Source organism: Pelmatolapia mariae, linkage group LG2 (assembly GCF_036321145.2).
Source record: "Pelmatolapia mariae isolate MD_Pm_ZW linkage group LG2, Pm_UMD_F_2, whole genome shotgun sequence".
Classification (NCBI taxonomy): Eukaryota; Metazoa; Chordata; class Actinopteri; order Cichliformes; family Cichlidae; genus Pelmatolapia; species Pelmatolapia mariae.
Window position 1 is genome coordinate 13,114,518 of NC_086228.1, and position 16,100 is coordinate 13,130,617.

The window sequence follows — 16,100 nt, forward strand, 5'->3', positions numbered from 1 at the left end:
GTTTAAATTTAAATTGTCTACACCTGAGAAGTAGAATATCTCACTTTTTGTGGGCATGATCCCTTGAAACATGTGGGTCACAAACAGATTCTGATCTGTGGAAGAAGATTGGTTATTACCAGACCAAACAACAGCTGAAGGTTTAACAGGAGCTACAACAGCAAGAGGAATACACTAGACTTCTAGTGTCCATTTATACTTACTAGAAGCTATAAAATGTAATTCAAATAAAAACAAAACAAAACAGTATTTCTGGCATACACAAGACAAAATTGTGATTTATTATCTCAGATTTTAATTGTAAAAACGCAAAATTCTGAGTTTTTAATTATTTATTTATTTATTAATCACAAGTGAATATTAGGAAGTTGAAATTTCTAGATAAAACCCTGAAATTTCCATTTGAGTGCAAAATATTTTTCCCATAAAACACAGAAAAACACACACGATTGTAATAAATATGTGATAAAAGATCAATATCATTTTAACTTCTCCATATTCAGTAGCCGTTTAGATTCCCTCCGCGCCGCTAGGGGGCGACATAGCCACCACTTCATGTTTCCGCGTCAGAGGTTAAAGGTTGTGAGTCTGACACCGCCACATGCATGTTGTTGATGTTGGAGACTGGAGAGATTTTCCTTACCTCGGCTTGTTTTTTCACGGTGGGTTTATTATTTTTATCATTTTATTTTGGCCTCGTCGCGTATTAAAGTTTCTTTAGTTTAAAGCAAGCTAGCACGTCTTGTTCCATTTTCGGACACCCTGTAGCCTCGGCGTCTTCATCCCTCTCACACTGAGCAGCAAGTACTGGACAACAAACCAGCTGTTTAAAATGTTAAATGTCTTTAAAAAACCTTTGCCATCATCACTTTTATTTATTTATTTTACTGTTTATGCGTAAAAAACGTTCAGTCCTGACTCAGAAACCTTGCTAACAGCTTAATACAATTCCTTACATACGTAAATATTCCTGTAAGGAGGCTCGAAGTTATTTTCACGCCTTTGAATAGTAATTAAACTCATGTGAAACAAGAATGTGTATTTATATATTTAATGTTTATGAATCTGGAGAAATTTAAACAGTTAAAATATCCTTGATCAATACAGTTGCAGTCGTTCGTAAGTAACTCAGTATTGATGAGGATACATAATTTTTATTATTTTATTTTATAATTTGTTTGGGTGCTTTTAAGATTTGTTTCCCATCATAAGGCAAAACTAAAAATAACTTTTTATTTTCTGTTAAATGTAGAATTGTTCCTGGATTATTTTTTTCATATGTGATATTTTCAGATTCTATTGTTAATTTTTATGAGTGTACCATCTCATCTGAGAGCAAACTAAAAAAATGTGTATGGAGAATATAACTAAAGGGAAAACAAACTATCTGACTTCTTTAGATGAAAATTTCAGCTGATAACATCCATTTCTTTCTTTGTTGTACATTTTAGACTTTCAAAATAATAACGCTGGTTTAAAAGATGAGGTTGAATGGATATGAGACTTTTCCAGTAAAACAAAACGAATGCAAACGTCATTTTCTCCACATTCAGCATAGTTATTCTATATTTCCCTCCAATATTAATCATGTGTTGAGTTTTAAAACTGAAACACAGATCTTGTGGTTTTAATCTGTGGTAATTTAGGTAAAAACCCTTTCAACCAAACATTTATTTTTTGCCTAATTTGTACCAAATATACTGTGTCAGGTCTCCTTTGGCCCTTGGAGGCAGGTCCTGAGGTGAAATGAGGAATCTGAAACTTCTGAAGAGCCTTCGGAGCTCGGAGCTGCAGGGTCCAGGCTCGCCGCAGTGTTTCTCTGTGCGGGCGGACACCGGCTCGCTGCTTATCGCCTCTCAGTACTCCATCACAGAGTACGACCCCCGGACAGGCCAGGTGAGAAGCGATGATGTAACACTAACACACTGGAAATACTATGAAGGGCTGTTAATACTCAACAGGGTGTAGTTTAGCGTGATTCAGTGAGGAGACGGACGTGTTTAAAGTGTCCAAATTTGAATATTTAACAAGTAATAAAAGAAAAGGAGCAGCACTTTAATCAGAAATGTTCTTTGGTTTGATAATTATTATATTAAATAAAATATTCAGATTCTTAAATATATGACAGTCTGATAATTGCCTCTATTTCCTTAGAGGAGGTGTGTTTGTTTGTGTCTATACAGCATTTATACATTTTTGCGTTGTTTGCAAGTGTAACATATGTTTGCCTCAAGGTGCACCTGGAGTTTCTTCATACCTGTACTGTTTGGGACTTGAACAGGGCATCTTTCTTATAAGCTTTCAGCTCTTCTCCGTTTTTCTTCTGCAGGTTGTCAGTGAAGCCTCTTTGACAGCAGACGGTTTCCTTCCAGAGGACGGCAGCGGGGTCGTGGTCGGACTTCAGGACCTGGCTGAACTGGAGTCTGCATGTTTGGCCACAGCAGGTGGTGATGTCGTCCTCTTTAACCTCAACACCTGCCAGGTTAGTAATGCTCAAAGTCAGACAGATTTTTAAAACTTGTGTCCCCTGAAAAATGTGAAGTTAGGTTCAAGCTCTGGTTATGATCAGGGGGAAAGAAGTTAGGACAGTCGGGGTCCTCAGTAAGTGTGCTCTGATCCACAGCTGGAGTGCGTCGGCAGTGTTGATAGGGGCCTCACCTCGATGAGCTGGAGTCCTGATGAAGAGCTTGTGATTCTCACTACTGGTCAGTATGTTATATAATAGAAGTGCTGCTGATGTTTTCCATAGTGAGCAATATTTCTTAGATTGGAAACCATCACAGATGAAGAAAAGTTCAGAATTTCTTGTAAGATAAACCGAAATGTTCAATATTTGGAGATTTTTTTAAATGTTGTGACACATCATAGCTTAGGTAATTATTAATCATACACAGTTATAGGTGTTGTGGTTGAGTCACTAGTGTTTTGTGTTCACAGGCCAGGAAACGATCATCATGATGACTAAAGACTTTGAGCCGATCACAGAGGTTGGAATCCACCAGGATGATTTTGGTGAAGGTATGGTGACTCTAAATAAATTAGTGGTCTCCCAGCTGAGTATCAGGAGCTACTCAGGTTCACCAGACGGTGATGTGCTCACCCACATAAGTTTGTTTTGCAGGGAAGTTCATCACTGTGGGCTGGGGGAAGAAGGAGACTCAGTTTCATGGCTCAGAGGGCAAACAGGCAGCACAAAGGAAGATCCAGGTCCCTTTTAATTACTCAAATATTTGAGTTTATAAAAAGAAACTGTAAAGTCAAGTTGATGATTTGATCGTGTGCCTGCAGGAGGTGCAACCTGCTGTATCATGGGACGACCGCAGGCCGCGGGTGACGTGGCGAGGGGACGGGCAGCTTTTTGCCGTCAGTGCCATCTGTCCCCAAACTGGAGCCAGGAAGGTCAGAGTCTGGAACAGGGAGGGTGTCCTGCAGGCCACCAGCGAGCCCATCAACGGCCTGGAGCAGGCGCTCTGCTGGAAGTAAGTTAGTTCATTAGTTTTCCCCCTTTCTCTCTCTGGAGAACTTTTATAAATCTGAAGCACACTTATGGTTGTCTGCTTCAGACCTTCAGGCAGCCTGATAGCGAGCACTCAGCGCCATCCCAACAAGCACAGCGTGGTGTTCATGGAGAAGAATGGGCTGCTGCATGGAGACTTCGCTTTGCCGCTCAGTAAAGACCAAGCCAAGGCATGCTCATCGAAATCACTCTATCTGCACAAACACTGCAGTTTATGATCCAGTTGAAATTTTAATCAGATCATTGCACTGTGTTTGTGTTTTAGGTGAGGGAGCTCCTGTGGAACAGTGACTCCGCTGTTTTAGTCGTTTGGTTGGAGGACATGAGTGCTGGAGAGGACGGACAGGTCAACACTTACAGTAAGTTCACCATCAGTTTTAGTGAACTGTCTGCCACAGATGCCACCAGCTGCAAACTCATTTTTGTTAAGAAGCAGGAACAGGAAAAATACCGTTAACATGGAGAGTGTTGCATGTTGTAGTCAGTCAGAAAATCAGGAAACAAAAAAAGTGTCTTCGCTCTGCAGTCCAGCTGTGGACGGTGGCAAACTACCACTGGTATCTGAAGCAGAGCCTGGAGTTTGGACCAGACCCTCAGAAGGTGCCAGTCTGTGTCTGCTGGGACCCGGAGTGCTCCCTACGGCTCCATGTGGTGACCCGGAGCTGGACCAGTATCACCTACGACTGGGGCTGGACAACAGAACGGAGCACCGGACTGGACGCCACTGACAACGCCAGCGTGGCTGTGATCGATGGAGGTAAGGGTCAATGAAAGACGAGAGGGTGCTCAGTTGTAGATTTATTCCAGTATGGTGTTAAGATTTACCAAAATCCCCTCAGAAAAAATCTTGGTGACGACCTTCCGGCAGTGTGTGGTTCCTCCTCCCATGTGTTCCTTCGAGCTCCAGTTAAAATCACCGGTTAACCAGGTGACCTTTCTGTGCCAGCCTGAGGGAACCAATCAGCTGGCAGCATTCACCGCCGATGGACAGATTTCAATCTACACCCAAGGTGGCTTAATAAAAACAAATTAATCTATTCATTTTCCTTCAGAAAAAAAGTTGAAGTTTTAGGATTCATGTAGTTTTAGAATTTTACACCTTTTAAATTCTATTCATCAAATGCATAAAAGCGATGTTAACCTGATGTTAAAACCAGAGAGTGTTTACTTTTGAAATAAAAATGAAACTTCTAAATTTAAGTGAAAATACAAACTACTTAAAAGAAAAAATCATAATACTTAAAGTTTTGTGGCTAGAAGAAGACCTATGTGACTGTGTCTTAAATTTTTTTGTCTCATAAACATGACTTTATCTTCCTGCATGATTCAGGAGAAAAATCAAACAAATCGGCAGATGGGTTCAGGGTTGTGTCTCATCCTCTCATCCTGCAGAAATCCTTCAGGTAACACAGCCTTCAGACACACATTCTCATTTTCTTCACCTGATTTGGCTGTTTCTACAGTTTGCCCTGATTTTTCTCCCTCCTGCAGACCGGCAGTTCTTCAGGATGTTCCTCTGGCTCTGCGGCAGCTGCTGTGGCTGCAGGATGAGCTGTTTTTGGGTGTCAGTCCTGGTCTGCTGCCAACCTCCTCCACCCTGCTGATGCTCCGCCCCAGTCAGGATGCTGGTGATACCCTCACTGTCAGGTCCGCAAACTAAGAAACCTCCTGCAGCCCCGTAAAGCTTGTAGAGTGTCACAGATGTCATTAACAAATCTTTCTAATACTGATTTTCTGCCTCAGGTCTGAGGTGGAAGTGGACGGTGTTGTGGTCAGTGTGGTTCATTCCTCTCAGACAGGAACTGTGGCCCTGCAGCTGGAGGATGGACGGATCAGGAAACTGATCTGGGGTCAGCAAACGTACCTTTATTCATGCGTTTTAGCAACTGATCCATGGGGTGGGGTGGGGGGTTAATTTTCCTTTTTTCATTTTTCTGACATGTTGATACTTTCTTTTGAAGCTTGTTGTACATGTAAGGAAGCTGTATCAGTTTACAGTAATAAATGTTTTATTTCTCTACATTTCTGTGTAGATTGTCAAGAGCCATCAGTGGAGGACTGGCGAGACTCCAGCGGCTGCAGCATCAACTTTCCTGTTCCCTGTGTCCAGATGGCCCTCTGCAGCATCAGCGGAGAGGTAGAAACTCACCAGCATATAATTAATTACATGAGTAATTATGCCTAAGTTCTAGTCTGCAGGCCTGATGCTCATGTATGCTTTTGCTTTCCATCCTCAGGAATATCTGCTCGGCTTGACGGAGAGATCCCACCTATATGCTGGAGACTCAGAGGTCTGCATTTTTTTTTCTTGTTTCATTGGCAGTGAAGAAGCAGCAGAGCTTATTAGAAATATGTGCTTGTATCTCTGCTTACTTTCAGCTCGCCTCTAGTGTTTCTTCCTTTGCGATTTGCAATGACTTCCTCCTCGTCACCACGCACTCACACACCTGCCGATGCCTCCAGCTGAGCACGCTCACAGTCAAAGGTGGGAGTTTTTCCTCCTCTTAATAGGCCTTAGAGACCAGGTGTGAAAATAACAATCATGATAGTTGATGACCTGTTGGATAGAAGCCTCTGAGTGTTTTCAGTGTCATCATCTTGGTGTTTTAACATTGCACACTGGCTGTGTGATTATACTATGGTTTATGTAACAAGGACCATATTTACTAAATGAACTTGAAAATAGTGCTTTGAGCTCATAAACCTGTCAGTAAGTGTTTACTGAGGCTGGGGGATGGTTGGAAGTGGGGGGACTGAAGATTGTTTACTTAAACACTTCTATGCGCTCAGAAACCTTTTGGCTATTAGACTCCAGACACTTGCCCTTTAGGCTCCAATCTCAACCTTGTCCCGGGGAGGCTAAGGCCTAATTAGCATTTGGTCCTTTTCTAGTGTTTTATATACAGTACCAGCCAATTAAAAACAAATAAAATGCTGTTTGTTTGTTTTTTTCCGTTAATTTTGTTTTTTCCCTTCCTGGGTCCTCTCCATTTGCTTTGTGCAGTTTTTTTTTTTTTTTTAAGGCAGGCATATTTGTCCCTCAAGTTTTTCCCCTTCTTTGTACATTCCCTCACATCAATTCTGATATTTTTAGCAGGAATCTGCTGACATTTGTGAGTCTTTATATTGATGCTATAATTTTTTTTTCTTATTCTGTTGTGATGATCGTTAATCTCTTATTGAAAAATTCAAAAACTGCAGTGAAGAAGTAGCGGGAAATGTGCAGGATCAGGATGAATTGCACTGAACAGGCTCATCACTGTAGTTGTGGGGTGCACTGACCCAGAGTGTAGTAATATTTCTCGAGAGGTGCACGTCAGGTTACAGCGTAGATTTCCCGCTGAAGCATAAATCCCTGCTAACTGTGCATCGTAATCGGCATGGTTTTTAGTTGGAAAAGAGCCCACTGTGGGTCAAGGATGATTTGTTGCCACAGGTGGAGGAGTTTAAGTATCTTTGAGGTCTTATTTTCTTAACTGAGGGAAAAGCAGAGTGGGTGATCAGTCTGTAGTACAGATGCTATACTGGTCTGTTGTAGTGAAGAGGGAGCTGAGCTAGAAATTTACTCCATCTGTGTTTGATCTATGATCCATGTTTCGACATGGATCACACATAAATGTTCACCTACAGCTGTGAGCTCTGGCTATTGACTGTAAGAGTGAATCGCCAATACACTCAAATGGGTTTCTGGGCTCCTCCATAAAGAAGAAGTGAGTAGCTTGGTCATTTCCAGCTCAGGAACAGCTTGGACATAAATGTTTTTCATTTACTGAGCAAGGTCTTCTTCTTTCGTGTGTAATAGTGATGGTGAGCTGAGTGAACTTTGACCCCACAGGGTTACAGGCGGCTCTAGCCTCCGATGGCGGTCAGAATGATCAGAATGATGAGACGCTTAGGCGAGTGGAGAGAGGATCCAGGATCGTCACTGTGGTGCCACAAGACACCAGAGTGATTCTGCAGGTCACACACACACACACACACACACACACACGTTGGGTATTCACATCTTCGAAAATGAATGCCTAATCCTAAACCTGACCCTAAACCTAACCATAACCCTGATTGTAACCCTGACACTAAAACCATATTTTGACTCTCAAAAATGCCTTCAAACGTGTGGGGACCGGGATTTTGATTTAACTTGTGTCCATCCAGATGCCTCGTGGGAATTTGGAGACCATACATCACAGAGCGCTGGTGCTGGCTCAGCTCAGGAAGTGGCTGGATAGGTGCGTTTGAGATCGTCTTATGTTCTTTCAGAGAACAGTAAGGTTCTGATATCCAGAGCCAAGACTAAACATTTTACACTAAATCATAAAAATGAGACGTGTTTGTGTAGATGGTGGCCTTCTTCTTTTAAATTTTTGGTCCTTTTTATTCGTGGAGTTTATCTTTAAAATGTATATATCCTTTTTATTGGTATGGCTAAAATTTGAAGTTATTTCTGTTTGTTGCTATGAAACAGTTGGAAGAATTTTAAAGTTTTAGTACACAGTTCAAGCGGGATCTGAGAGTACAAATGACTGTAAACATATGTGCACCTGACATTTGAAAATGTCTCCCTTTCTCTGCTCCCAAAAAGTTTGAGAACCAGACATCACACCTCTAAACACTGTAGCCGAAATCTCAGCAACAACCTCTGCTCCCAGGCTCTGATGATGATTTAATCTTGTAAATAATGTGTTAAGACTGAAAACATTAAACTTGTTTTTTTTTTTTTTTTTAATAACCAGTTTGAAATTCAGAGACGCCTTTGAATGCATGAGGAAGCTGAGGATCAACCTGAACTTCATTTATGATCACAACCCAAAGGTTTGTTCTGCATCTTTATGTGTAGTTTTATAACTTTTTTATTTTCCTTTAATGTTCAGGGCAGGCAGTTTATGTAAAATGAAGCTAAAGTTTATAGTAATATCTACTATTAGTCACCAAAAGTGATGTGAATATATTGCAAAGCCAGAGAAGCTGCAGGAGGTTTCTGTGCTTAGACACTGAAAGAGGGATGGATGGGTGGATGTTTCTAAGCTATAACAAGGCTGTGAATGAGTAAAAACAATTGTGTTATTTTTCTTCAAAGGCTTTCCTGGAGAACATAGAGACCTTCATCAAACAGCTCAGCTCCATCAACCACATCAACCTCTTCCTCACTGAACTCAAGTAAGACTTTTCAAAGAGGTCAAAGGAATACATCCTCACCTTAAAAGAAAATTGACTGTATGGTGTGACATCACCTGCTGTTTTTACTGCATTTTAAAGACTTGGCATCAACATTTCAGCCACAAGTTATCATATTGGAAAAGAATGTTTAGTATTGGTGCAGTGCATAGAAACAGATGCCTGCTAATTAGTACTAACTGATTAATTAAAATACTAGAATTTAATAAAGCTGAAAATATTGGATTTTCGTTCCCATTGAGTCATATTATTTGTTAGATCCTTTGTGGGTTTTCTCTGGGTACTCCAGCTCCCTCCCACAGTCCATAGACTTGCATATTGGTTTAACTGGTGACTGTAAATTGGCTATAGGTGAAAAGATGGATGCCTGGATCAAAACAGTTTTGTATCAGGCTGTAAACATGTTTATTTCTGCTGTAAAGAGATTTTAACATGAGTCTACGGGGACCGACTCACTGCTGGAGCCTCAAGTGGACATTATAGGAACTGCAGTTTCTTATTATTTCCGCATTTGTTTGATCTGATTTCTCCTGTTTTGGCTTCCCTTCATTGGCTTCCTGTTAAATCCAGAATTGAATTCAAAATCCTGCTCCTCACATACAAGGTCTTAAATAATCAGGCCCCATCTTATCTTAATGACCTTGTAGTACCATATCACCCTATTAGAGCACTTCGCTCTCGCTCTGCAGGCTTACTTGTTGTTCCTAGAGTATTTAAAAGTAGAATGGGAGGGAGAGCCTTCAGTTTTCAGGCCCCTCTTCTGTGGAACCAGCTTCCAGTTTGGATTCAGGAGACAGACACTATCTCTACTTTCAAGGTTAGGCTTAAAACTTTCCTTTTTGCTAAAGCATATAGTTAGGGCTGGACCAGGTGACCCTGAATCCTCCCTTAGTTATGCTGCAATAGACGTAGGCTGCCGGGGATTCCCATGATGCATTGAGTTTTTCCTTTCCAGTCACCTTCTCACTCACTATGTGTTAATAGACCTCTCTGCATCGAATCATATCTGTTATTAATCTCTGTCTCTCTTCCACAGCATGTCTTTCATCCTGTTTTCCTTCTTTCACCCCAACCGGTCGCAGCAGATGGCCGCCCCTCCCTGAGCCTGGTTCTGCCGGAGGTTTCTTCCTGTTAAAAGGGAGTTTTTCCTTCCCACTGTCGCCAAAGTGCTTGCTCATAGGGGGTCATATGATATGATTGTTGGGTTTTTCTCTGTATTTATTATTGTGCTATCTACTGTACAATATAAAGCGCCTTGAGGCGACTTTTGTTGTGATTTGGCGCTATATAAATAAAATTGAATTGAATTGAATTGAATTGAATTGAATTGAATTGAATCTTTAATCCCTGAAGGTTGCAGCTTGTTTTTTATTTATTTATTTTTATAGTTTTCTCTTCCGTTTTTTACTCAGAGAGGAGGATACGACCGGTAGTATGTATCCCCGTTCTGAAAGCAGCCCGGTCCAGCCTCAGCCTGCCTCGAAGCAGAAGAAAGTGGACGTGGTGTGTGATGCTTTACGGAGTGTCATGGAATCAATGGATCCAAACAAGTCAGGGAAATCTTTATTTTTTCTTAAATGATAGTAAACATATTAATGTAACAAACTTTACTATTTCCCAAATAGTAAAGTTAAAATAGCTGAAAGTAAAACTAGGAAGGATCAGAAATGTTCAGTAATTGGATCATTTGATGGGAGCAGTGGGACATAAAACGATTCTCCTTTCAGGTTCTGTCTGTCCATCCTTACTGCTCATGTGAAGAAGACCGTTCCTGAGCTGGAAATTGCTCTGCAGAAGGTCCACGAGCTTCGAGGTGAGCACACCTTAGACCCATCGATGACCTTTCTGTCTGTACTTGTTCTGATCCTTCACTCAGTGCTCTGTGTGTGCATTCCTATTTAGAGAACCCTCCTAAAGCTCCTGGTGCTGTGAGTGCTGAGGAGGCGTTAAAGTACCTCCTCTTCCTCGTCAATGTCAACGACCTTTATGACTACTCGCTGGGAACATACGACTTTGACCTCGTACTCATGGTGGCAGAGAAATCCCAGAAGGTAGGAGACTGCAGGGGAAGAGGAACCACCAGACTTTACCTCAGTGCCATGATATACTATATACTTTATACAGAATCATTGATAGTGAGATCATTAAATAAGTTAGTGGATCATCAGTATGCGACATTATTATTTCTAATAATGATACACCATTCGATATTTTTTATTTTTCAAACATTAAACAGGAGACTTTAATGCTCTGAGAGCCTGTGGTGTAATCAGGGGAAAGAGTATCTGTGAATTTGGTGTGAATTAAAGACTTTTCCATGTCCAAAGTTTTGAGATCTTCATATTTCGGGCAGCCACATGCAACAGCAGAAAGGTTCATCTTTCACATTGTTTATAGAGTAAGGATACAGCTGATTTATGTTGCCTCTGTTCTTTGGATCGTTCTAATTTATTCTATCTCCTCAATCCCTGCAGGACCCCAAAGAGTACCTGCCTTTCTTGAACATGCTGAAGAGCCTGGAGCCAAACTACCAGCGCTACACCATCGACAAACACCTGAAGCGCTACAGAAAGGCCCTGCACCATATCAGCAAGTGTGGTCAGTCCGCTTGTGCCTGTCAGCTTGGCCTTATTTTACTGAGAGTTGCTGTTTTTGGAAACTCTGCCAGAATCTTTTTAAGTTACATGATGAGTGTTTTTGTACAGGAGAGGAACATTTTCCTGAAGCTCTGCAGCTCGTGAAGGAACAGAAGCTCTACAGTGAAGCTCTGAGACTGTACACAGCAGACAACGCTCACTACAAGGTACGCAGACAGCTCAGGACTGTTTCAGGTCCGTGTCGAGCCAAACCCAAACACTGCAACATGACACATGCATTCATGACACTGATCATAGTTTTTCAAATCACTAATACCAGGAATGACAAACATACACCCACAGAAGGGTTTAGTCTGGCCCATAGGATGGTTTTGCAGAAAAAAATGGAAAATCATCAAGGATAAATCACGATGAAAGAGGCTTTCTGAGCTGTTTATTATTTCCAGGCCAGAGGTCTGACTCTTTGTCAGTTTTAAAGCCTTCTGTCTGACAAAGACATCCCACATTGTCTGCCATGCCACACCAAAGTCAGGTGGTTAAACCCAAAAGAGCCGTGCTGATGGGGCTCTTTGATTTACTACAGTGGAATTTCTTTGTAATGACTGGATGAATGTGGCAAAACTGAGGCATTTTGTTGAGATTGTTCTTGTTTTTCCCAGACTCAAGTTTTATAAAAGATAATTTGTTAAATGTGAAATTTGTCAGTGTTGTGTTTTCAGTCATCCACAGATCTGGATGGAGTGAAACACTTGAAACGTTTCACCTCATACAGCTGGAAACACTGATGGAGAGTCTCAGGTATTTAACCCCTAGCAGGGTTGTCCCCTTGTATGCTGTGCAGTGCAGGGAGGAGCGCTTGGACCTTTTACATAGGAGAGACTGAACAGCCACGGCACAACATGAGGCTTAGGACTCAGCTGTACTCTCCTCTTTCCTTTAAGTGCAGATGTTTACATTTTGGACTGAGTAGACACGACACGTGGTTTAAGTAAAAGAGGCCATGTAGATCCACTGTGATTGACCATCATCAAACAGAGGTGGTGGTCTTCAACACCAGCTGACGGTGTTGAAGTACAACACAAACTTGAGATGCTTTACCAGGCGATTTGACCCACATGTGACGTTAATGGCTCGTGATGGCATGATGGGGAAATGTCTGACAGAGTGTCCACACCGTGGCCTCTGTGACTGCAGTGAGCCACATCTTGGGTTACGTGAGATTCAGTTTGAGTCAAAGACACCGAAGCCTTTTGGATGACAGCTGGACAGATCTTAAGACATTAAATGTAAAAGTTTTTTTTTAAAATGTAAAGAAAAGGAGAACAATTTAAAAGGTTTTATTTTTCATGTATTGGTTATTATTAGAGGTAATTTAAAGAAGAAAAATCGGACTACAAACGTCTTAAAAACATCTTAAAAATAAAAAGGCACTGAGCAAAGTCTAATGGATCAAATGAACACAAATATAAATAGATAATTTATTTTGCATTCTTCGATAATCAAACCTTATTTCAAATCTCATGTGGCACTTTACGCTGTGAATAAGGTCACACACATAAATTCAGGTTAGCTTGCCAAGTTTGGCTAACGTTAGCAGTGCTAGCAGCAGCCACCTTTCCACGCAGGTCCACTCACCCGTAGGATGCGCTCACCTGTTCACCCGGTCTTGTGTTTATATGCCAGTTAATTTTAACACCTTTGCTCTTTGACCTCAAGACTCTGAGCTGTGCCTACGCCGAGCACCTGGTGGAGCAGCAGCAGGCGGAGCAGGCCGGCCTGCTCCTTTGGCGATGTGGAGAGCCAGCACGGGCCCTGCAAGCTTTTGCCACCAGCTCCAGCTGGAGGAACGCCATCTGCGTGGCGCAGCAGATACCGCTACCACCCGACCAGTTAGCTCTGCTGGCCAGAGACCTGGCAGGTAATCATGAGAACAGGTGGTCATGTGACCTGGAGATTAAGTGGAAAGTCGAGAAGCCACATCGCTGCTGGATTATATTTCCAGTGAATTTTTCTGCTTTGTTCCTTTGTAGAGAAGCTGAATGAACAGAGGCGCTACTCAGAAGCTGCTCTGCTGTTGGACCAGTATGCTAAAGTAAGCTCTTCTGCAGCCATGACCAACCTGAGAAATTCTGATACAGCTAAAGATCATCCAGCAGTGCAACACTTCCTTCCTGCAGCTGCTAGCTGAGGTCTGAATGCCTGATTTTCCTTTGTTCCCACAGGACTGTGAGGAAGCCATCTTAGCTCTAATCACTGGGGCATCCTGGGAGGAGGCGCTCCGATTGGTCAGTAAATAAATCGCCATCTCTTGGGCCTTTCACTTTGCCTTCACCTTTCTTTTTACACAATAGAACACAAATATTTCCTCTGCCTGCCTCAGATTTACATGCACAACAGACAGGACATCACTGAAACCAACCTGAAACCCGCCATATTAGAAGGTAAGAGAAGTTCAGTCTCTCATTTTATTGAACCATGCTACTAAGAAAGAGGGCAGCCATACAAAGAGGGTATAGTCTTATCATGTTGATGTTTTCCATCAGCTGTAAATACCCAAACCTCCTTCCTGGAGGCTCAGGTTGGGACTTTCACCCGACACAAGACCCGCCTGGCTGTGGTTCGAGAGCAGAAAGAGAAAGCCAGATTGGACATGCTCGGTGAGAATCGGACTGAATTAGCGGTTTTTGTGTTATCTGACGTGAACGTGTTGTGACCCGACCTTTTGTCCGCCTCACCAGACGAAGACGGTCCAGACTGTGCTGACGCTGAGCTTTACTCTGAAGCCAGCAGTGTGATGACCAATTCCAAATACTCTCACAGTAACTCCCGCATCTCCTCGTAAGCCAGACGCTTCCACCTTAAGAGTTTGTCAAGCGTAGCCCAGCTGGAAAATACTTCAGCTTTGTTACTGATGGAATGTTTGTCAATGTGCTCGCAGGAGATCATCGAAGAACCGGCGGAAAGCAGAGAGAAAGAAGCTCAGCTTGAAGGAAGGAAGCCCAATGGAGGACAGAGCACTGATGTTCGCCCTGGCTGAGATCATCACCACTGTGGACAAGATGAGAGGTACGACTATGAAACAAAAACATCAGCAAACAGTTGTGTTTGCCCACATTTAGTGCTGCTCCCCTTCACATGGCAGAAAGTCTGCACACATGCACACCGGGACAGGTTTTTCTTTATAATCTCTCTTGTTTGAGCTCGACATCAAAGGATTAATTCCTGGTCTGACTTGGTGTGCAATTTAAACATAATAAGTAGAAAAGTTTTACTGCTCACGTGCACACGTATTGTTTTAAAACAGAATTCAAGACTTGTATAAGTCAGTGATGTTACATCCATCAAGGTGAAACCTTATTTGTTAATTCCCCCTGACAGAGGAAGTCCACAACCTGCTGAAGGTGTTGGTGCTGTTCCAGTTTGACAAACAGGCAGAAAAGCTGCAGCTGAGCTACGATGAAGCTCTGCAGGTGATGGAGGCAGCAGTTCCTGAGGTGTGGCCTGAAGGCCTGCAGACCAGCCAAGCCCCGGTAAATATAGTTCTTATCATTGTCTTTAACAGTCTTTCTGCACATTTGGCTTTGTGCATTAGTATGGATCTAAAGATCTATCTTACATGAACCTTAAATACCCTAAGAGGACCTTTTATGAAAGAGAACAAATAAAGGGAGCTGTTCACCCTGCCTGGGATAAGGGTACACTATTAGGGGGGTTCGCAGTATTGAGCCTTCCTGGGAAGATGTATGGCAGGGTACTGGAGAGGTCTCTCCATTAGTCGAACATCAGATTCAGGTTTTCTTCCTGATTGTGGAACGCTGGACCAGCTCTTTATCCTGAGGATATTTGGGGTGTGTAGGAGTTGCCCAACCAGTCGACATGTGTTTTGCGGACATTGAGAAAGGATTCGAACACATTCTCAGAGGAATCTGTGGTAGTTTCTTCAGGAGGTTCTTCAGGAGTATGACGTATCTGACTTATTGCTATGAGCTGGCCTCTCCTTTAGAGTGAGGGTTTAAGTCATTTGGGAGGGACACAGAGTTGAGTCGTTACTCCTCCACATCGAAGGAGCCAGATGAGTTGGTTCGGCATCTGACTGTGATGCCACCTAGGCGAGGTATTGTGCACGTCCTACCAGCATGAGGTCACAGGATAGACCCAGGACACGCTGGAGAGATGTATGGAGCATCACTGGTGTTTATTAATTTGCAGTGTATCGCTCAGGGTGTAGGTACAGCTCAGTGGGTTGAGCAGACAACCGCAGATGCCAGGGTTCGATTCCGCTGTGGGCCTCTTCCTGCACGTCATTCCCTCCTTTCCTGCCCGCTCCACGGACCTGTCATAAAAATGACAAAGGCCGAAAGTAAATCTTAAACTTTTCCTGCTCTGCAGCTCACTGGGCCAAACTCCACTGCAAACAGCATCATGGCTTCTTTCCAACAGCAGCAGAGACCAGCAGCTTCACAGCAAGGTCAGCAGAATTTGTTTCTTTAGTCAGTCGCTTCTCTTCTCCTTAGTTTGACCTTTTTAGTCAGATAAATATTAAATGCCACCATTTAAATTTTTCTCTTATTGTTTCCCATCTTTTCCCCTCCGTAGACGCCGAGGTCCCGACCGCTCCAAAGATGAGAAACGGTGTCAGGTGGAAGCTCAGTGTTCTGAAGTGAATTAGTTTTGTTTTTTAATTTTAATTTTTAACTGTAAGGTCAAATACTAATCATGTAATAAATAAAGACTCTGATATTGACTTCTCTTATAAAATATGTTCATTCTCTTGAGCTCAAAGAAAACAATATGACATCACATACATTTTT

General features: G+C 42.4%; 1 protein-coding gene across 2 annotated transcripts; it reads left to right on the forward strand.

Annotated features, from left to right (window-relative positions):
• Positions 1 to 552: 552 nt before the first annotated feature.
• On the forward strand, positions 553 to 16,033 carry elp1 (elongator acetyltransferase complex subunit 1). 2 transcript variants are annotated; one of them, XM_063493254.1, is made up of 36 exons: positions 553 to 662; positions 1,710 to 1,896; positions 2,330 to 2,482; positions 2,624 to 2,705; positions 2,938 to 3,018; positions 3,122 to 3,207; positions 3,289 to 3,479; positions 3,564 to 3,687; positions 3,783 to 3,876; positions 4,044 to 4,274; positions 4,357 to 4,527; positions 4,848 to 4,920; positions 5,009 to 5,164; positions 5,261 to 5,367; positions 5,551 to 5,654; positions 5,755 to 5,808; positions 5,897 to 6,002; positions 7,353 to 7,477; positions 7,673 to 7,746; positions 8,251 to 8,329; positions 8,595 to 8,674; positions 10,081 to 10,242; positions 10,420 to 10,505; positions 10,595 to 10,743; positions 11,167 to 11,290; positions 11,398 to 11,495; positions 13,006 to 13,207; positions 13,320 to 13,381; positions 13,512 to 13,574; positions 13,670 to 13,730; positions 13,833 to 13,946; positions 14,028 to 14,127; positions 14,228 to 14,355; positions 14,668 to 14,819; positions 15,679 to 15,757; positions 15,886 to 16,033. In XM_063493254.1, the coding sequence occupies exons 2-36, from the start codon at positions 1,747 to 1,749 to the stop codon at positions 15,951 to 15,953; spliced, it is 3,969 nt and encodes a 1,322-aa protein (XP_063349324.1). In that variant the 5' UTR covers positions 553 to 662; positions 1,710 to 1,746; the 3' UTR covers positions 15,954 to 16,033. The 2 variants fall into 2 exon arrangements, with proteins under 2 accessions (XP_063349324.1, XP_063349333.1); XM_063493263.1 differs by having other exon boundaries at positions 10,105 to 10,242.
• The last annotated feature ends 67 nt before the right edge of the window (positions 16,034 to 16,100 follow it).

What these genes read in the sequence shown, in the direction of transcription:
- elp1 (XM_063493254.1), top strand. Translation starts at nt 1,747, where the DNA reads ATGAGGAATCTGAAACTTCTGAAGAGCCTTCGGAGCTCGGAGCTGCAG. An exon ending in GCTTGTGATTCTCACTACTG is followed by an intron (nt 2,706 to 2,937) that starts GTCAGTATGTTA and finishes TTGTGTTCACAG; the next exon opens with GCCAGGAAACGATCATCATG. An exon ending in GCTGGCCAGAGACCTGGCAG is followed by an intron (nt 13,208 to 13,319) that starts GTAATCATGAGA and finishes GTTCCTTTGTAG; the next exon opens with AGAAGCTGAATGAACAGAGG.